At 40.3% G+C, this 16,961-nt stretch overlaps 1 protein-coding gene across 1 annotated transcript; it reads left to right on the forward strand.

Annotated features, from left to right (window-relative positions):
• Positions 1–4,576: 4,576 nt before the first annotated feature.
• IRAK1BP1 (interleukin 1 receptor associated kinase 1 binding protein 1) lies at positions 4,577–16,725 on the forward strand. The gene is made up of 4 exons (XM_041480392.1): positions 4,577–4,843; positions 11,330–11,395; positions 15,286–15,416; positions 16,409–16,725. Exons 1-4 carry the CDS (start codon positions 4,577–4,579, stop codon positions 16,677–16,679), a joined length of 735 nt encoding a protein of 244 aa, XP_041336326.1. The 3' UTR covers positions 16,680–16,725.
• Positions 16,726–16,961: the final 236 nt, after the last annotated feature.

A 16,961-nucleotide genomic window follows, 5' to 3' on the forward strand; every position in this document is an offset into this window, starting at 1 on the left:
TTAATATCAGTATGTTCCAAGATTTAGGGCTTCATTCAGTCATGACTGAAGACAATCAGTCTCTTAACTGATTTCACTAGCAACTGTATTAAGTTGCTAGCGAAATCAGTTAAGAGACAGTTTTAACAGTTTTACAGAAATGGACAAGAATGATGTAATTACTTCTTTTATGTACTGTGGGCTTTCAATCAGCAGATTAAATCAACACCAACAGCTAACTAAAATCATAGAACAAGATAATTGGTAACATTATATGTTAAAGTTCACTGTGAAAAGCAGAGTAAAGAAATCTTCACTTGCATTAATAGGACCAATTTAAAGCTACAAAAAGTCAGATTACATCTGCACTCAGCCTGACACAGTAGCTTCGTGGAGTTACGTCCAAAACAAATTATCTTGTCAAATCACTACTACTCTTTAAAGTAAAATAAAAATTTGATTAATCCATTTCATATTTTCCAGCAATACTGGAAAAATTTCCAGCTACTTCCTCTACCCTGACTGCAAATTCTGGAGTGTCTTCCAGCAAGTGACATCCAGAGCAGAGACTCACTGACTGACATCGTGAGCTACAGAAATCATTAATAGCCCTTGGAAATTCTGGAGGCATGGCCAAAGTTAGAGGACTGGAGGCACTTCCCTTTCTCTGTAGACCTCTGTATTTTGTAAAGGGAAACTTCTCACCAGCCTCAACTCCTGTGAGCCATAGTATGTTCCTCTCAAGCCTTGGAAAGTCTGTCTTTCTCATTAGTCCATGAGGGGAAAAAACCCCTCTGAGAACACACATTTCCTTAATATAGAAGATTTTACAGAAATCATCTAAGTTCTACATGGGCTTCATCTTATCCAGTAAATGTTGATCTTGAAAATAAAACACCAACAGGGACAGAGCTGCTAGTGTTGGTCTCTTTTTCTTCCATGTTTCTTCTTAAAAGATATTCAAGCAGAAGTTTAAAGATCTTTGGTGTTTGTTGTAAAGAATTCAGTAATTTAGAATTCAGTAATTTAGAATTCTATTCTTTAAAATAATATTAAATTTATTAGGATTATTTTCCATTTGTTTGGATCTTACCTTCTCAATGTTGAGTTTTATATGGTTCTGGAAAGGTAACAAACCAGGCTTACAGGAGATATTTATTTATTTATTTATTTATATTGTCATTTATTTATTTATATTGTCAGTGTAAGAAGTGAGTGACAGACTGATTTCACATAAAAACATTGCAAGGAATAACCAAGTATACATAAGTATGGCACAGGGCCTCCTGTGTCATAAATGTTTTGCAGCACACTAACTCAGGAGCTGAGATGCATAACAACATAACAGAACAGAAAGACGTCAGTCAACATCACTACTGCAAACTGTCCTTTCACAAAAACAGCATTTGGCAGCAGCTGTAACAGAGATTTCCTCGTCACACACATTCCAAACCTTAAAAGTCTTACCGCACTAAACAAATCCAGATCCATTGCTAAAAGTCATAAGCAATGTTGCACTTCACTGCTACCACACAGAAATAAATCCAAACATAAAACCATCTGTTTCCCAAGGAAAAAACCAAATCCCACACACCATTTAGCACCATCTCTATTTCTTCACAGTCTGTAGTTAAGTTTTCAATTTCTTAATTCAACGATAAGTTAGCAGAATGATATTCACAATTAAATTAGATTTTCCAACTCTAAAACAACAGGTTAATCCATCACATTCAAAGATGCCTCCTACTCAAAATGTAAGTCAGGAAAAGCTTATTATCTGTAGATTTGGCTCTATATTAAAATTCTGAGTGACAGACTCTCAATACACTTAAACTTGAGCTTTGCAATGTATCTTTAAAGAGTGCAAAGCAAAAATGTGGCTACAGTAATTAAATGATCCCTGGTGTATGATGTTCTTATAGTGCATACTAACCACTCACATTTGACCTTGTTTCACAGAAAGGTCTTTTTCCATAGATTAGTTTGCATTTCAGGTAATTTTATACCTGGCCTTAGAAAGCTCTTCTGGGATTCAGCCAATTAAGCTCTTCAACTGATACCTTTATGTAATATTTCTACAAGACACACTGTGTTCCCAAAATTTAAAGATCACACAGCACTGAATTTTGAAGTACGTAGCACCTATGAGATTTCATTGCATATATACATATTGAGTATAAATACTGCAACATGTTTTGTTTGAGATAGGCTGCCTCATAAGAAGGCAAATCATTTTTACTCAATAGTTAAATCAGAATTATCTTGAACATGAAAAAAAATGGAGAATTTTGCTTCATTACATTATCCAAGAGTTCTTTAAAAGCATTAATAATGATTTCTTGATAAGCACCATTCAAAACTTAGAGTATGTTGATTGATACTATTACATATTTAAGTAATTCCTTTACAAACATCTTGGCTAAACAAAAACAAAACAACAAAAAAGTAAGTACAGATGTGACAGACTACTTTCAAAAGCATTTAACTCTCAGCTTAATGAAATCATTTATTTCTGAGGAATATACACTTATAATTTCTCCTGTACTCATTTTCCTTTTTGTATTTTGTTTCTTAAAGTTAGCAGCGCCAAGAATTTATTCATACAAGCTCTCAAATTGATTTATTTTAAGTGACTAGGCACTGATATTTTTGGATTCTGTTACAAGCTTCTTCCTTATCTTGTCATATAACTTTGATCAAAGTCAGTTGCACTCAAAATTTTAGGAGTATCTACTTCTGGTTGTTCCTGCTGAGAAACATGGAGTGTCATCTCCAGACGTAATGAATACCTAAGAGGTTCAATCTGTTTCATTTGAAGCTTTAAGTGTTCAGCAAATATGGAGAGAAAACCAGATTCAAAGGCAGAAGACTCCAAAAGTCATGAAGCAGGCAGAAGCCACTGATACCTTTTATGGCAGATATGAGATTAATGACGAGAAAGGAAATTTGAACAGAAGCTGTCTAATGACAAGACATGAAGTGCACACACACAAACCAAGCAGGCTAATGAAGGGGACAAAAGACACGGCTTCAACTCCCTTAATATTTCAGCTTCCTGACACCTCTAAGAAATTTTCATCTGAGTGTTAAAATCAGATCTTGATGTCTTCACATGTCATGTTTTTATCTAGGAGGAGAATATAGCAATATTTATCAGACACAGACTTATCACAGTAACACAGATTTTCCAACATTTGGAATGTGAATTCTGAAGGCTGCAAGACCCTGTACAAACTTAAAGTACCATTCCAGTCTCTGTGCTAGATTACAGATTTCAGGTAATCAAAACACAATGTATCACAAATGTAAACAGCGATGACATATCCAGAGTCTTTCCCAAAAATCCTCACACCAACGAGACCAGACATACAGAGCTCATCACTGAGCTACTCATTTCGTAGTCACTCTGACCAGCTGAAAAACTGGGCTGAAAAACATCTCATGAAGTTCAGCACGGGAAAACACCAAACTGCATCTGGGGCAGAACAACGCTGTGCACCACTGCACATTGGGGCTTCACTGGCTGGAAAGCAGAAAAGGACAACAGGTGGATCATGGACCCCCATGGAAAAGTAGGCCAGCTGCATTCTGGGGTGCATTAGGGGAAGCATTTCCAGCAGGTCAAGGGAGGTGATCCTTCCCCCTTGCTCAGCACTGGTGAGGCACCCCTGGAGTGTTTTCTGGATTCTCCAACACAAGGAAGATATGGACATAATGAAGAAAGTGCAACAAAAGGCTGAGAACATGATCTAGGAACTGGAGCATCTCTCTTAGGAGGAAGGGCTGACAGAGTTGGAACCACAGCCTAGAAAAAGACCAGGGAGATCTTATCAGTCTATATTTAGATGCCTGATGGATGGAAGACAGGGAAGCCAGGCTGCCTTCAGTGTTGCCCTATGACAGGACACACTGAACAGACATTAAAACACATGACACTCCAGGTGAACATAAAACCCCTACATTTTTACTCTGAATATGGTCAAATGTTGACTTGGGTTGCTCAGAGAGGTTCTGGAGTCTCCATCTTTTGAAATATTAAAAATTCAACGGGACATGGACCTAGGCAACCTGCTGTGGCTGACTCTCTTTGGGCCAGGCCATGAACCTTGTCCTCTTGTCGTGTGCTTAGTCACGTTCATGGCTGGGTGCCACCCTCGGACACTGCCATGGCAATGTCCCCTCGGCCAGCGGCGGAGGGACTTCCCAGGCAACCAGCGACAGGACAGGAAGATATAGTCTTAAACTGTACCAATGAGGTTTAGGTTGGACATTAGGAAGAATTTCTTCACAGAAAGGATGATTATAAACCAGAAGGGAATGTTCAGGGAGGTGGGGGAGTCACCGTCCCGGGAGGTGTTTTAGGAAAGACTGGACGTGCCACTCTGCGCCACAGTTTAATTGGCATGGTGGTGTCCGTCACAGGTTGCACTCGACGATCCCAGAGGTCTTTTCCACCCTCAACGACGCCGTGACGACGCCGGCCCCGACGGATCGGCGGCGCTCCGGGCCCGCGCGGCGGCGGTCGGGAGCGGGCGGCGCTGTGACGTGGCGCCCCAGGGTTGCCATGGTGCCGTGAGGGGCCGCCATAGCCACGGCCATGGCGCCGCCCGCGCCGCCCCCCTCACGCGTCTTCGCCGAGCTCGACCTGGCCCCGTCCCCGGCCCCGGAGGGACGCGTCGAGCCTGCGGCGCTGCCCGGGCGGGAGGTGCATGTGAGCGGCAGCGCGGAGCTGAGCGCCCGCCCGGACCGGGCGCGGGTGTCGCTGAGGCTCGTCAGCCGCAAGGAGGCGGCCGTGGCGGCGCGGAGCAGTGTGTCCCGCCGGCTGCAGTACATCGCCCACAGCGCCCGCCTGCACGGCGTCCCGGTGAGCTCCGCCGCCCGGGGCCCGCTGAGGCGCCGGAGCGTCCCCAGGGGGAAGGCGGGGGGGGCAGCAGGCGGGGCAGTTCCCGGTTCCCGGGGCAGTTCCCGGTCCCGCTCGGCAGCCGGCGGGGTGCGGTGCCATCCCGCCGGAGCGGCCCTGAGGAGAGGCGCCCGCGGAGGGCCCTGGTGCCGGCGGGAAGCAGGGGAGTGACGGGTTTGGAGCTCTCGCTGCCTCGGGAACCGCTGGGAAAGCCTGCCTGTCTTTGCAAGGCTGCAGGCATGCCAGCCCCAGCGGAAAAGGTGGAATGTCGCTACCCGGGCTTTCCAACAGGTTGCTTGTTAAGCATGTGGAAGCCATCCTGCTTGGACGCCCACGGTGGTGGAATCGCCGCCCCTGGAGGCGTTTAAGGAAAGGCTGGATGTGGCTCTCCGTGCCGTGGTCTAGTTGGCCTGGTGGTGTTCGGTCTAAGGGTGCACTCTATGATACCAGAGGTCTTTTCCAGCTTCATTCTGTGGTTTGTTCGTGTAGTACAGCATTCACCCGTGCATGCGGGTGAAACCGATAAAAGTTGTACACGGCAGCATAACCTGTATCTGTGTGTGCCAGAGTAACTGTGGTTACCAGAGCTTAGCAGCAAATACATACAGAGCGCTTTCCTCTCTCTCTCTTTCTTGTTCTACTTAAGTAGAGAGGTTTTGGAAAACATGGGATATGATCAAAATAGCTGAAGTGACAGAACCCCTTTGTGGACCCAGAAAGTTCCTTTACCACAGTGAGTATTTTAGCCTCTGGAACTAAATTTGCAGCAATGAAAAAAGCATAGACTTACCATTAAAGCTCTGTCCAAACAGTAAATGCTCCATAAGGGTCATAATTGTCCTAACAATTGTGCTGATGATGTTTTTGGATTTCGCAAAAGAGTTTTGGACAGTGTTCCACACATAGGGCTCTTAAAAACAGAAAAAAACTGGTCTTTTATGGAATAAGCAGTTGTTTTCAAAAGTTACTTCTTCCTGAAGTTCTCTAGGAGGTTTGTGCCTTTTGAGTGTATTCACAGTTAAGCTGGGGGAAAAGGGAGATGATAGAGTGTGCTATGAACACCAGATTATGCAATGGAGTAAAAAAGAATTGCAGAAGTGTTTCCTGATACTGCGTGATGTGACAGTGCAAGCCAGAATTAGTAAGTGCAGAGTAAGAGAGTAAGTTACTCGGCCTAAACAGTGATGTGCCCACAGTGAAATTGTGTGCCCACGTTTCAGATGCTGCATGCGTTTGAAGGTAAGTACTGGCACCAGCTTTTCATTTCCCAAACAGAATAGAATTCCATGGGGTTTTTTTGAACTGTTATGCTGTTGCTGTAGCATCTATACAAATTGTTCAGGAATAAAGAAGGCAGTAAAGAAGACCACTTAGCCCTCATGTTGCAGCTCTGGGACTAGATGACAAGGGGACATGGAGGCTGCTTTAGGCTAGGTATTGATCATGGCTGGGTGCATGTCTGTCACAGGCAGCATTTGTCCTGGGTTCCCTTGCCATTGGGATGACTCGTTCAGCCAAAACTGGTGCAGTTTTGTAAGGGATTACAGGTTAAATGCCTTCAGTGTCTATTCAGTGAGTTAACAGGAGTTTAGAGTGGTGGATTTTAAGAGGAATGGGAGAAGACAAAGCAATTCAGCATGCATTCGTTCTTATTAGTAGAGAAAATGTTAACCTCTGTACCCACCGCCATGGTGAGCTATCAGATTATGGGGCATTTTTGTCCTGACTGTAATTAAATAGTTCTTCAGAGCGTGGCTATATTAGAAAAGATAGTTGCAGATATTTACCCTACAGTGAATCTGAACAACTGACTTGCAGTTTTGACTTGATACTGCTTGAATTGGGACAGCAAGGAGCATCCAACATGTAGTGGCTGGCACAGGAGAGTAGGCAGGGTATTAAATAGGTGAGTGTGCTTTAGAGGGGCTGTGTGCACCACTCCAGGCTAGAAAAAAGGATTGCAAACTGAAGTACAACTTGGACAAACAAGTGATTTTATTTGGGTTTATAACAGTCAGATTCAGAAAAGTAATGTGAGCAGGCAAGCAGGGTGGAGAGTGGGTTGTTTTTACAATGTGAGAGTATTCGGTGTCTTATTATAGTTACAATAATTTCACAGTAATTTTTTCTCTTTCAAAGATGCTATGTGTTGGAAAATGGAAATGTTCTTTCCACTTAGTTGAGAGACTGTGAAATGCTGCTTGAGTTGTGTGTTTCTCAGTGTTAGCAAAGTGTTAGCTCTAGGGAACTCTGAGAAAAACAACATGAAGTTATTTTTTTTTCAGAGTAGTTCCCCACGGTATAATTTTTAGTGCTTTGTTTCATCCAGTTTTAAATCACTCTACTGCTGGAGCTCTTATTTGCCTTGCAGCTTTTCCACTAACAACTCTCACTGCTGGCAATTTGTTCTTAACTGCGTTTGCTAACTTCACTTGCAGCTAATACCATTCTAGACAACTGTAAAATTAATCTCTCTTCACAGTCTCCATATGGTTCTAGTTGTTGCAAGCTTATCTAAGCCCTCTTTAGAAATCATCTAACTATGCTATATATTTATTTTTAATTAATCCACAGAACAATTTTCTTAACCCTTATTGTTGCTGTAGTAGGAAGTCTGTGAGATCAGAAGTGCATAACCTTTGCAGCAGCAGGAGCTTGCATTAGCAGCTTCTCAGGAGGCCTGGGGGCAGCACCTGATTTCCATATACATTTACACAGGATTTTAATCAGAAATAGGTGCACATAGTGGCATTTATTTATAGAGTGCTGTGAGTATATGCAGCACTTCAGAGCACAGAATGTGGTTTCCCCATTGATTTTACTTTCCCTGCAGCCTTCAAAGCAATCTCCCTTAATCAGCCCAGCTGCTCAAAGGTAACATTTTCTTCTCTTTCTCTAGAAGCAAACAGATTTTATATTTGCCAGCTATGATTTATTTGGGGAGTGGTGTGGAGATGACACTTGTTTTCTTTAATGGCTATATCTAACTGTTGGCATTGGCACCTTGTTTAAAATGACTGTGATAATATTTGTTGTACCTGTCACAGTGTTATGGAACAAAGCAAACCATCTAGCAAAATATATCTGGTAGGCTCTGGGTTAGAGATTGTCTGAACTGGGATACCTCTCTTGGATTTATGTGCAATATTCTTCATATTTCAAACGTATTCAGGAGTCACAGTTATAGATGCACATGCATACAATCAGTTAAAAAAGGTTTTAAAGTTTGCTCACTTAGTTGCAAAATCTTCCAACGTCAGTTTATCCCTGACTGAAGGTAAAAACCTGTGTAAGGCATCACCTTTTTTATATTACCACATATTTAAAGAAATATCTCCAGAGTACCCTGCATTTGCTGAGTACAAATCTGCTTTTTGTCTTTCTTGTAATAACTGTTACATATACTTCTGTTATTTCTTCTTCAAGCAGCAGAAACTTTTTCACCATTGTTTTTTGGTTATCATTCTGTCATCTCATGCCAAATAGACCAGACAGAGTGTGGGGATGAGAGGCTGGAGCTCAGCTACCCAATTCCAGAAGGTGCTCACCATCCTTAACTATCTGGAGACACTGTGGATGACTGTCAGGAGACAGGAGCATACATCAAGGCTCTCATTAACCATTTCCATAGTGCCAAGAACAAAAATGCTGTGATCAGATGGAAGAAGCTAACTCTTTTGATTGTTCAGATGTCTTTATTTTTGATAATGTGAAGTTATACTGGGTATGTCTGTTCAAATGTACAAGTAGACTTTAAGAGAGATTTTCAAGTGTCTCCAGATATTTTTTATTTACAGTTCCACATATCAGCATACATTACCCAACAGGCATTAGCATACGTTCCAAACTATAAACACTTTCCCTTGCTCAGGCTTGGCTTGTGTATCATGAAAAGGTCTCATAGTTTTGTTAAGTCATTAGCTAGGAGCAGAACATAATTTTATGTGCAGATGGGCTGTTCTTTTAGTGTGTTGTTGCATACTTGTCTCCTTGAAGTGTGCTTTTACTAACATTTATTTTTGTCCCTGTTCTCTTCTGGGGAAAAGAGCAGTAATTCCTATAACCAGCCAGTGTCATGAGGGTGGGCACAATGGTCCTGTGACTAGGACATTGTTCAGAAGTAGCAGATAGGAGGAAGGGCTATAAAAGGTTGTGTTCAGTTGAAAACAGTGAAAATACAAAGCAAAGCAATTTCTAGACTTGACATTCTCAATGGGATATTGACTATCTTTTTCATTTTTGTTTATTTTAGAGTGCCTGAAGCAGTGATGTGATGCCACATAAAAAATAAGCTTCATAAGCAGAATTCACAAGTGTGATTCTGTTAAGAGTTGTTCAATGGCTTCTGAGGTGATTGAGATACCAATATTGTTATATTGGTTTAATTATTTTCTGTGATTCTTGGCCCACAGATTTAGAAAGTGGAAAAAGTTAGTTCATACGTCCAGAACACCTGAAGTGCAGCTTTCCCTAAGTCACAGTGAAAAGTATTTATTCTGTGGCTATTGCAATCAAATGGGTATTTCCTCAGCCAAAATGTGAATAGTAGACATAAACAGTAGGGAAGAAAAATTTTTGCTTTTGAAGTAGTCTCAGTCTTGATTTCAGTTTAAAATTCTGTTGTCTCCTACCTGTCTTTTCCATATCTTTGTGTGAACACAGTCAGAAACAGAAGCAAAGTATCTAATAGAAAATGTATCACAGAAGGCCACCTTGTTATGACTTCAGCAATTATTTCTTCTATTTATCTTCAGTAGCACATACAGCTACTGTCAAATTTGGTGGGATTAAAATTAGATGTGAAGGAAATTTTGTAATACATGGTGCAAAATTGTCTTTCACTCCATAGTACTGATCGTGCCATAGCACTTGGTGCCACGGGATGGCAGTGTCCTTAAGTACACAGGAACCCTGGGAGGGCACAGCCACATTCCAAGGCTTGGATCTGTTCAGCAGGAAAGAGAACCTGTTTTTAAAAAAGGATTGAGGAGAGGGGACAGGGGAAAGCAAATGCATTTTTTGTATGTCTACAACTGTGTTACAGCACAGCTATTTCTGTAAGATACGAGTTCTAGTAGTTCGTGTTTTCTGTGGTAATTTCTATAAGATACGTGAAACCTCTGGGGAAAAATCTTGCTTGGCAATTGTAATTGAATTCTACTGTAAATAGTAAGATTTACCCCATCCTGTAAATTAAACGAGCTGTTGGTGCTAGACTGTCTTGATCACTCTTTCGCAAATCCCAGCCAGCCACATAAAAGAAAACAGCTTTTATGGACTACTGGCCCTTGCTAATCCTTGCCCTTACTAGAAGAGACTTTCTGAAAATATCTAAAAATAGGACTGTTGTGCCTAAATTTGAGCACTACAAATCAATCATGGTACAAATTTTGAAATTTCAGTTTTTTGTAGACTTTTATTCAATGGTAATAAAACCATCTAATACTTTAAAAGGAGAATGCTTCTCATAGTTAATACCATTTGCATAAACTTATGCATGCTACATGATAAACTTGAAGACTTGAGTGTCTGTAGGAAATACTCTGACACAAAGCATCTTTTGAATGTCAACATTGAAGGCAAATATTTCCTATGCAAATAAATCTAGTAAATAAAACTTCTGTAGTAATTGGAAGGCTGGGATCTGCTTTACTACAGTTCATGGGTGTTACACACAAAGCTGTAGTTAAACTGCAGGCTGTGCTTTTTTTGCTATGTTAGAGTAATTTCATAATAAATTGTTCGTTCAAAGTGTTTACTGCAGAGCAAAGTGGGTGAAAGATATGTGACTGTTAGACCAGTAGCAAGCTGGTCAAATATTCACATGTAACTGCAATTATTCTGTATCTTCCTGAGGTCAGTATCTTATTTATGTGTCCTACAGGATTTGCCAGTGCTCTGTGCAGCCATTATGTTGACCAATGTGGCTGCTGTTGATGCCAAGGCATCACTGGTGGAACAGCCTTTTTCAAGGGTTACCATTATGCCAGAATAATAGCTGTTCAATCTTTGTTCATATGACCTTGCTACAAGCTGCTGCTGCTGCTGCTAAAATATCTTGCCCAAGGGGCCTAAAAAGCACTTCTCACATACTAACTTTCTAAAAGCAATTGAAGTTTCTAGATTTCTTGTACCAGGTGAATTTACATTTACACACTAATACACACAGCTTCTACCTAGCAGCCACTTTTATGACCTAATTGTTCTCTTCAAAGGAATAGCAGCAAAATCACATTATAGAGCTACTGTATAATTGACTTGGAATAATTCAAGAAATCTTTAACATCCAGCTAGTTTTTAACTGAAGATATTTGCATGGAAAATTCAAAATTTCTGTTGCAAAGTCATAAGTAATATGCCAAAACAGTTCAGGTTTCATAGGACACCATGTACATACAGCAGATGCTTAATTTCTGTCTTTTAAGGTTATATTCCTCTACTTTGTTTTAGGAAGAAAATATGACTGTAACAGAAGATTTTAGTAGAGTAGAAAATACTTACCAAATGGAAGCAGAGGTATGTATTCAACCTAACCAAAAATAAAATTATAGAATAAAAAATTATAGAATAAAAATTATAAAATCATAGAATAAAAAGAACCTATAAAAATTTGCAGACTATATTTTCTCAGACCAAGGAACATAACGGCAGCATAGTCCAAAAAAACTATTTAAGGACTGCAGTTTATAGCAGTTCACCTGCAGTCTTGTGTTGTGTGCAGAACTTGTTTTCTTCTCAGATGAATGTGTGCTTTTTAAAATGTTACCTGATGCTACAGACTGGCATATTTGGTTCTGGGGCAGTATGAGCAAACCAACAATTCTGAACTTTCCTTCGCATATAGCTCTTCCTGCCGTCTGCTTCTTGCAAGGAGTTGGTGAGTTCAGGAAGCTGCCCCAGTTAATAACCTTTTTTTTTGCCCATCTCAGCTTTTTTTTTTTTTTTTTTTTTTTTTTTTCATTATTTTAGCTCCTTGAACTGGGAGCAAATGCAAGATCTGCTTAGGCCACAGTTGCAGAGCACCTGCATTTTGGTCTGTTCTGTACAACTCTGCCATCAGTTTGCTCTAAGTAAAGTAAAGGTAATTGTTTCCTGGGTAATTGCCTCAGAATTTTGTAGGTAAAATGCTCTGTGAAATGTAGATATTGTGGGAATAATCCCATTTACTTCAGTATCTGCCAAGGGAAGTATGCATTTGCACATTCATGCCATAGTAGGAAATAAATGCTGTGCTTGAAACATTCACTGAGGGAAATTATGTGTGTTCAGCTAATGTATTTTTTAGACCATAAAACTTTAATCACTACCCAGCAAGTTTAGAGATCCTTACAAAGTAAACCTGGAAGCCTGCAATAAAATGATAGCTGGTTTATAGAGCTGTGGTTTAGAGTACTCTTAAACAGGTTCAGCCTCCTTAGTTCGCTTGCTTTAAAGCATATTTTCATCTAAATAACACCAATAAATACAGAAATGATTGAGAATTTGGAGAACAAAATTTGGATTTTAAAATGAGTCTTAAGATACTTAAATGGTGTGCATCAGTGTCATGTTCTGAATTACTTCATCTTCCTCATGGAGACACCTACTACCTTGAGAGCTTAAATCACCATGATTTTTAGATGACCTGTACTTAAAAATTAATAAAACCCTATTATTAGTTATTGTATTAATTACTGTTTAGGCTGCAGACAAGCTTAGGCTCTCAACTTCAGTCTTAAGTGATAACCAATTATCCATCTTCTGCTGTTAGTTTTTATGCAACAAGGATTATATGTGGAAAACTACTTGCTTAGATTTAGTCTTGATTTGTAAGCAGCTTGGACCAGCTGTAATTGCTGTTGCAAAGTTTTGTGGTTGCCTGGGACCCCAGGGGCTGGAAGTGGAAGAATCCAGCCACAGTGCTGCTGTTTTGGCTGCCCTGCACGCTGAGGTAGCAGTGTGGCCACTCTTAATGCAGAGATCAGTCTCTCCTTGCTTCTCCCTTTATGTATATCCTTGTTTTATTAGTGCAGCTTCATAAACCAGTGAGGTTCCATTGACAAGCATGTTTGCCTACTTCAGCAATATAAATGAATTTAAAACTCGCTTCCTCTCACTTCTCTGTTAAAGTTTGTCATTATATCTGTGTTATATGTAAAGTCTTGGACGTGCTATTTTACTTCATTCTGTAAACTCTTTACCATTTGTCTCCTGTAAAGAATTTTTAGAAGACTGAAAAATTCCCAGGCGTGTAGCTATTTAAAAGTATAATGAAGAATTCAAGATATTCTTTCAACTGTAAGGAGATAATTTTAATTCATGCTATAACAAAGGAAAATATGCAGAAGAATCAAGTTGTGTATAAGATCACAAAGCTTTATATCTTTATCATAATAGTTCATTTATTGCGTGACGTTCTCATGGGAGGAAGATTATGTTGGTTTTGTGCATTTCTTAATACACTTGCCTCCTTATAAACCATAACTTCTTGTCATTTGCAGCCTTATCCAAACCTTGGAATTCCTCTAATAGTTTTGCATAGCTTCATGTTACTTTTTCACACTTTTTAACCTTAATAACTGATGAAGTTAAAACATTTATTTGCATTTTAATGTTGAAGTATTCTCTGTAATTGTAAGTGGAATGTATTAGATGTAGCTTTAAGTGAAAATTGTGGTTTGTTGTTTTTTTTTTTAGGGGGGGAAACAGCAAAATCAGCTATTGCTCAGTTGTTTTCTGCTCCTGAGGGTACTTGATCAAGTGCTTTTTTTTTTTTAACAGTAAAGTTCCTGAGTGCCCAGAAGTGCCCCAGTCTGATCAATTTATCTCCTGCTTAAGACCCATTGTTCTTTTGTTTCATCATTTTTTTGTTTCATCTCCTAGAAGGAATAAATCTTGTAAATACTGATGGCAATCTGGAAGACACTATGACAGTCCTCATAGTGAGACTTTCCAAAAAATACAGCTATGACAGTTTCCTGGCAAAACATCACAGGGGGATGTATGCTTTTTATATGTATGGCAAGAACTCCCACTGAAGAAAAAACTGTAGGTGTAGCCTCATCTTCAGTCTCTGTTCAATTGACACTGCACCTTTGAGAGCCACTGAACCAGTGCAAGGATCCAAGCCAGGATAAGGTTCAGGTACTACACCAAAAGGCTATCAAGGGTCACAAGATGGGAGCCTTAATTACTTTTTACCTTACTCTGCATATGAAGTAGCTCCCTCCTCATTCACTGAGAGACTCAGTTTCCTTGAATTACCTCATTCTGCACAAGGTAAATCTCTGGCATGCACACAGGAAGCTGCTGCAGTGCCACTGACATGGTGTAACTGGGATTTCTGTGTCATATCCCTTCACTGGGGTAAAATGATGCATAGACTGCAGCAGCCATGGGGGCAACTGTATGTCCCAGGTGGTGGCAGTAGAATTTTCTTTACTGCAGGTTTTTTCTTCCACTCCTGTGGAAGCTGTATTAGTATGCAAAAAGAATGGAGCTGGGGATAAGAAAGAAGGTGAACCTGACTCACGGTCAGAGTGCTGTACTGGAAGTGAAGATAAGGTTTTAGTTTAAAAAAAAAAAAGTTAGGGATCCAGGATTTCTGATTCCTCAGTGCTGTATCAGCTCAGTGTTATTGCTTCCGTCCTGGCAGTTGTGCTTTGCCACAGAGAAAAGCTGGCTTCTGCCTGGAAAGTTGCTGCCTGGCTGGACTTTCCACCAGGAAAACTGTTGGGCTCTGCATCCAGGGCTGATAGTGATTGCTGTTTCATAGCATTTGGGAAGGACCTGAATTTCTAGTGTATCTTCATTTAATGCTTCTTAAAGCCAGAGATTGTTGGATGTTTAAATTGTTTTTAAGTTTAATTGTTCTTAAGTCTGAAATGCCCAGTTCCCTCTCAGCACTGCAGTGAGTCTGTTCAGACAACACAGGATTTGGAGCCCACTGCAAGCTGAACTGGGTGTGGCTTAGCTTAATCTCATAACTGAGGTTTCCTTAATCTAATGCTTGGAATTAAAATGTATTTTTTCTTCATGTGCAATGTTTTCCACATCATTTTGTATGAGCTTCTGCATAATTAACATCTAGCAATCTAAGAAGGGACAAAGCAGGATGCATCTAGTCATGTGCACCGGAGCACATTCATTCTTCAGATTGTCTGCATACCAAGAATTCTGTATTTCCTGAGGAAGGGATTTCTTAATCCTCAGTTTTAAACTATTTACTTCTTTCTGTTGCAAACCTAATGCTAGTCTCTAGGGCTATATAGAAGTCTTATAAGTTCATAAATGTTGGAGTTGTATACAGCACTAGTATGTTTAGTTACCTTGTAGATGTCTGGCCTTATACTGATTTAAGTAAAAGTGTTGAGTAATAGTGGAAAATGAAGATATTACTCATGTGATGTCTGTTCACTCACTCCCAGGTCTGTATCATATTCAGTGATTTTGGAAAAATGCAGAGTGTTTGCAATCTACTCATTGAAAAGCTAGGAACCTCTGTTACCATCAATCCACCTCATTTCTACCATACACCAGAAGCCATAGACGCACTTCGGTAAGTCCTCTCACACGCCAAAAATCTTACAGCCTCGGTTAATATGAATGCATAATTTATGCTGTTTGCAATGAGAGCAAGTAGTTTCCTTCACACCTATTAATATTTATGTTAGAGATTTCAGTATTTAAGTATAACTTATAAATTAATGCTGTTCAGTCTAGAAGATAGAATTTGTTCTTGTCCCTGTACAAAAGCAGAATGTAATAAAAATTATTTTCCCACTGATTTCCACTGGAGTATAATCTGCTGTGAATCTTAGGTCAACAGAATTTGGCTTTGATTACATCATCATGCGTAGATTTCATTTGTATTTATTCATCGGGGTGCAAGTGTGTTACCAGGTGTTGATAATTTTAAGTACCTTTGCCAATTCCCATTACTGTTAGCTGACATGATCTGGAAAGAACCTTGTGTGGCACTTCTCAGCATCAAAACATGCTGCCCTGAAGCTCAGAATCTTGATCTGTTTTCAGTATTGACTATTCACAGTCCAGGCTTCTCTCACTAAGTGGGAGGGACAGAAGGAAGTTTAGTCTTGGTTGGGGTTTTGCCTCTTGTAAGAAAAGAACTGCCTGGTCCAAGCAGCAAGCTTAATTAGCTGCTGTTAAAGGTTCCAGAGATGCCAAAAGTGAATGTCAGAGGCATCTACAGGAGATCAGGAAACATGGCCAGTGACGTTAAGCAGGTGCTAATATACCTTGCAGCTGAGCCACTGAAATGCCTGGAGCAAGGGTTGAACTCAGCGAGGATGCCTGCAGCATGCAGGTGTTAGAAATGCTTGATCTCATCGGAATTAGTGAGGATGCTGGCATTTGCTCCACACACTGTCCCTCAATACCCAAGCTGTGGCTCAGAAGCTGGGGGAAGGTGATGTGCCTTAGCATCTCTGCAGTTACAAAACCTGCGACGTTAAAAACAAAAGGCTTGGCAGGAACATTGGTACATCAATTGAACCTGCTTGTTATCGTGCTGCTGCTTCCACCTCTCAGCCGCCAAGTGTGTGTCACTGCCGTTGGAAACACGCGCCGGAAAGCCCAGGAAGTCTGTCGACTGTTTGGCCAGGCATTGGGAAAGCCTTTATTGATAAAAGAAGAGGAAACAAAAGAATGGGGAGGCCACATAGACAGTCACCTGTCACTCTCTGCTGATTCACAGACTCTTCAAGAAAGAATCCAGAATGCTACTGCTTATGCTTCTTGTAGAGTGTTTGCTGTGTTTGAGATAAAGGGAAAAGAAAACAGGAGAAACAAGTTGCCCTAGAAACCTTCAAATCCTACACATCTTAATAAAATTTTTATGCTTTCTTGTGGTTTTTGATGGTTTTTTTACTTCATTCTTGTGGTAAGTCTATCCCCTAAAATTAAGGTTACACTTAATTCTGAAAATACAGTTCACAACTGCTTTTTTTCTTGTAAAACAGCAAGATATTTAATATGCTAAACATTTGGCACACCTGACTGAAACTGTGCTATATCTGAAACTGCACTTACCTTTCCTCCCAAAACTGGAAGAAAATTAATCCCCATTGCTGAGTCATGACAA

The sequence above is a fragment of the Pyrgilauda ruficollis genome, unplaced genomic scaffold, assembly GCF_017590135.1.
Source record: "Pyrgilauda ruficollis isolate IOZ18807 unplaced genomic scaffold, ASM1759013v1 scaffold51, whole genome shotgun sequence".
In the NCBI taxonomy this organism is placed as follows: Eukaryota; Metazoa; Chordata; class Aves; order Passeriformes; family Passeridae; genus Pyrgilauda; species Pyrgilauda ruficollis.

Coding starts and splice junctions, on each gene's coding strand:
- IRAK1BP1 (XM_041480392.1), top strand. CDS start 4,577: ATGGCGCCGCCCGCGCCGCCCCCCTCACGCGTCTTCGCCGAGCTCGAC. Junction 11,396..15,285: donor CTTACCAAATGGAAGCAGAG/GTATGTATTCAA, acceptor ACTCACTCCCAG/GTCTGTATCATATTCAGTGA. Junction 15,417..16,408: donor GAAGCCATAGACGCACTTCG/GTAAGTCCTCTC, acceptor TCCACCTCTCAG/CCGCCAAGTGTGTGTCACTG.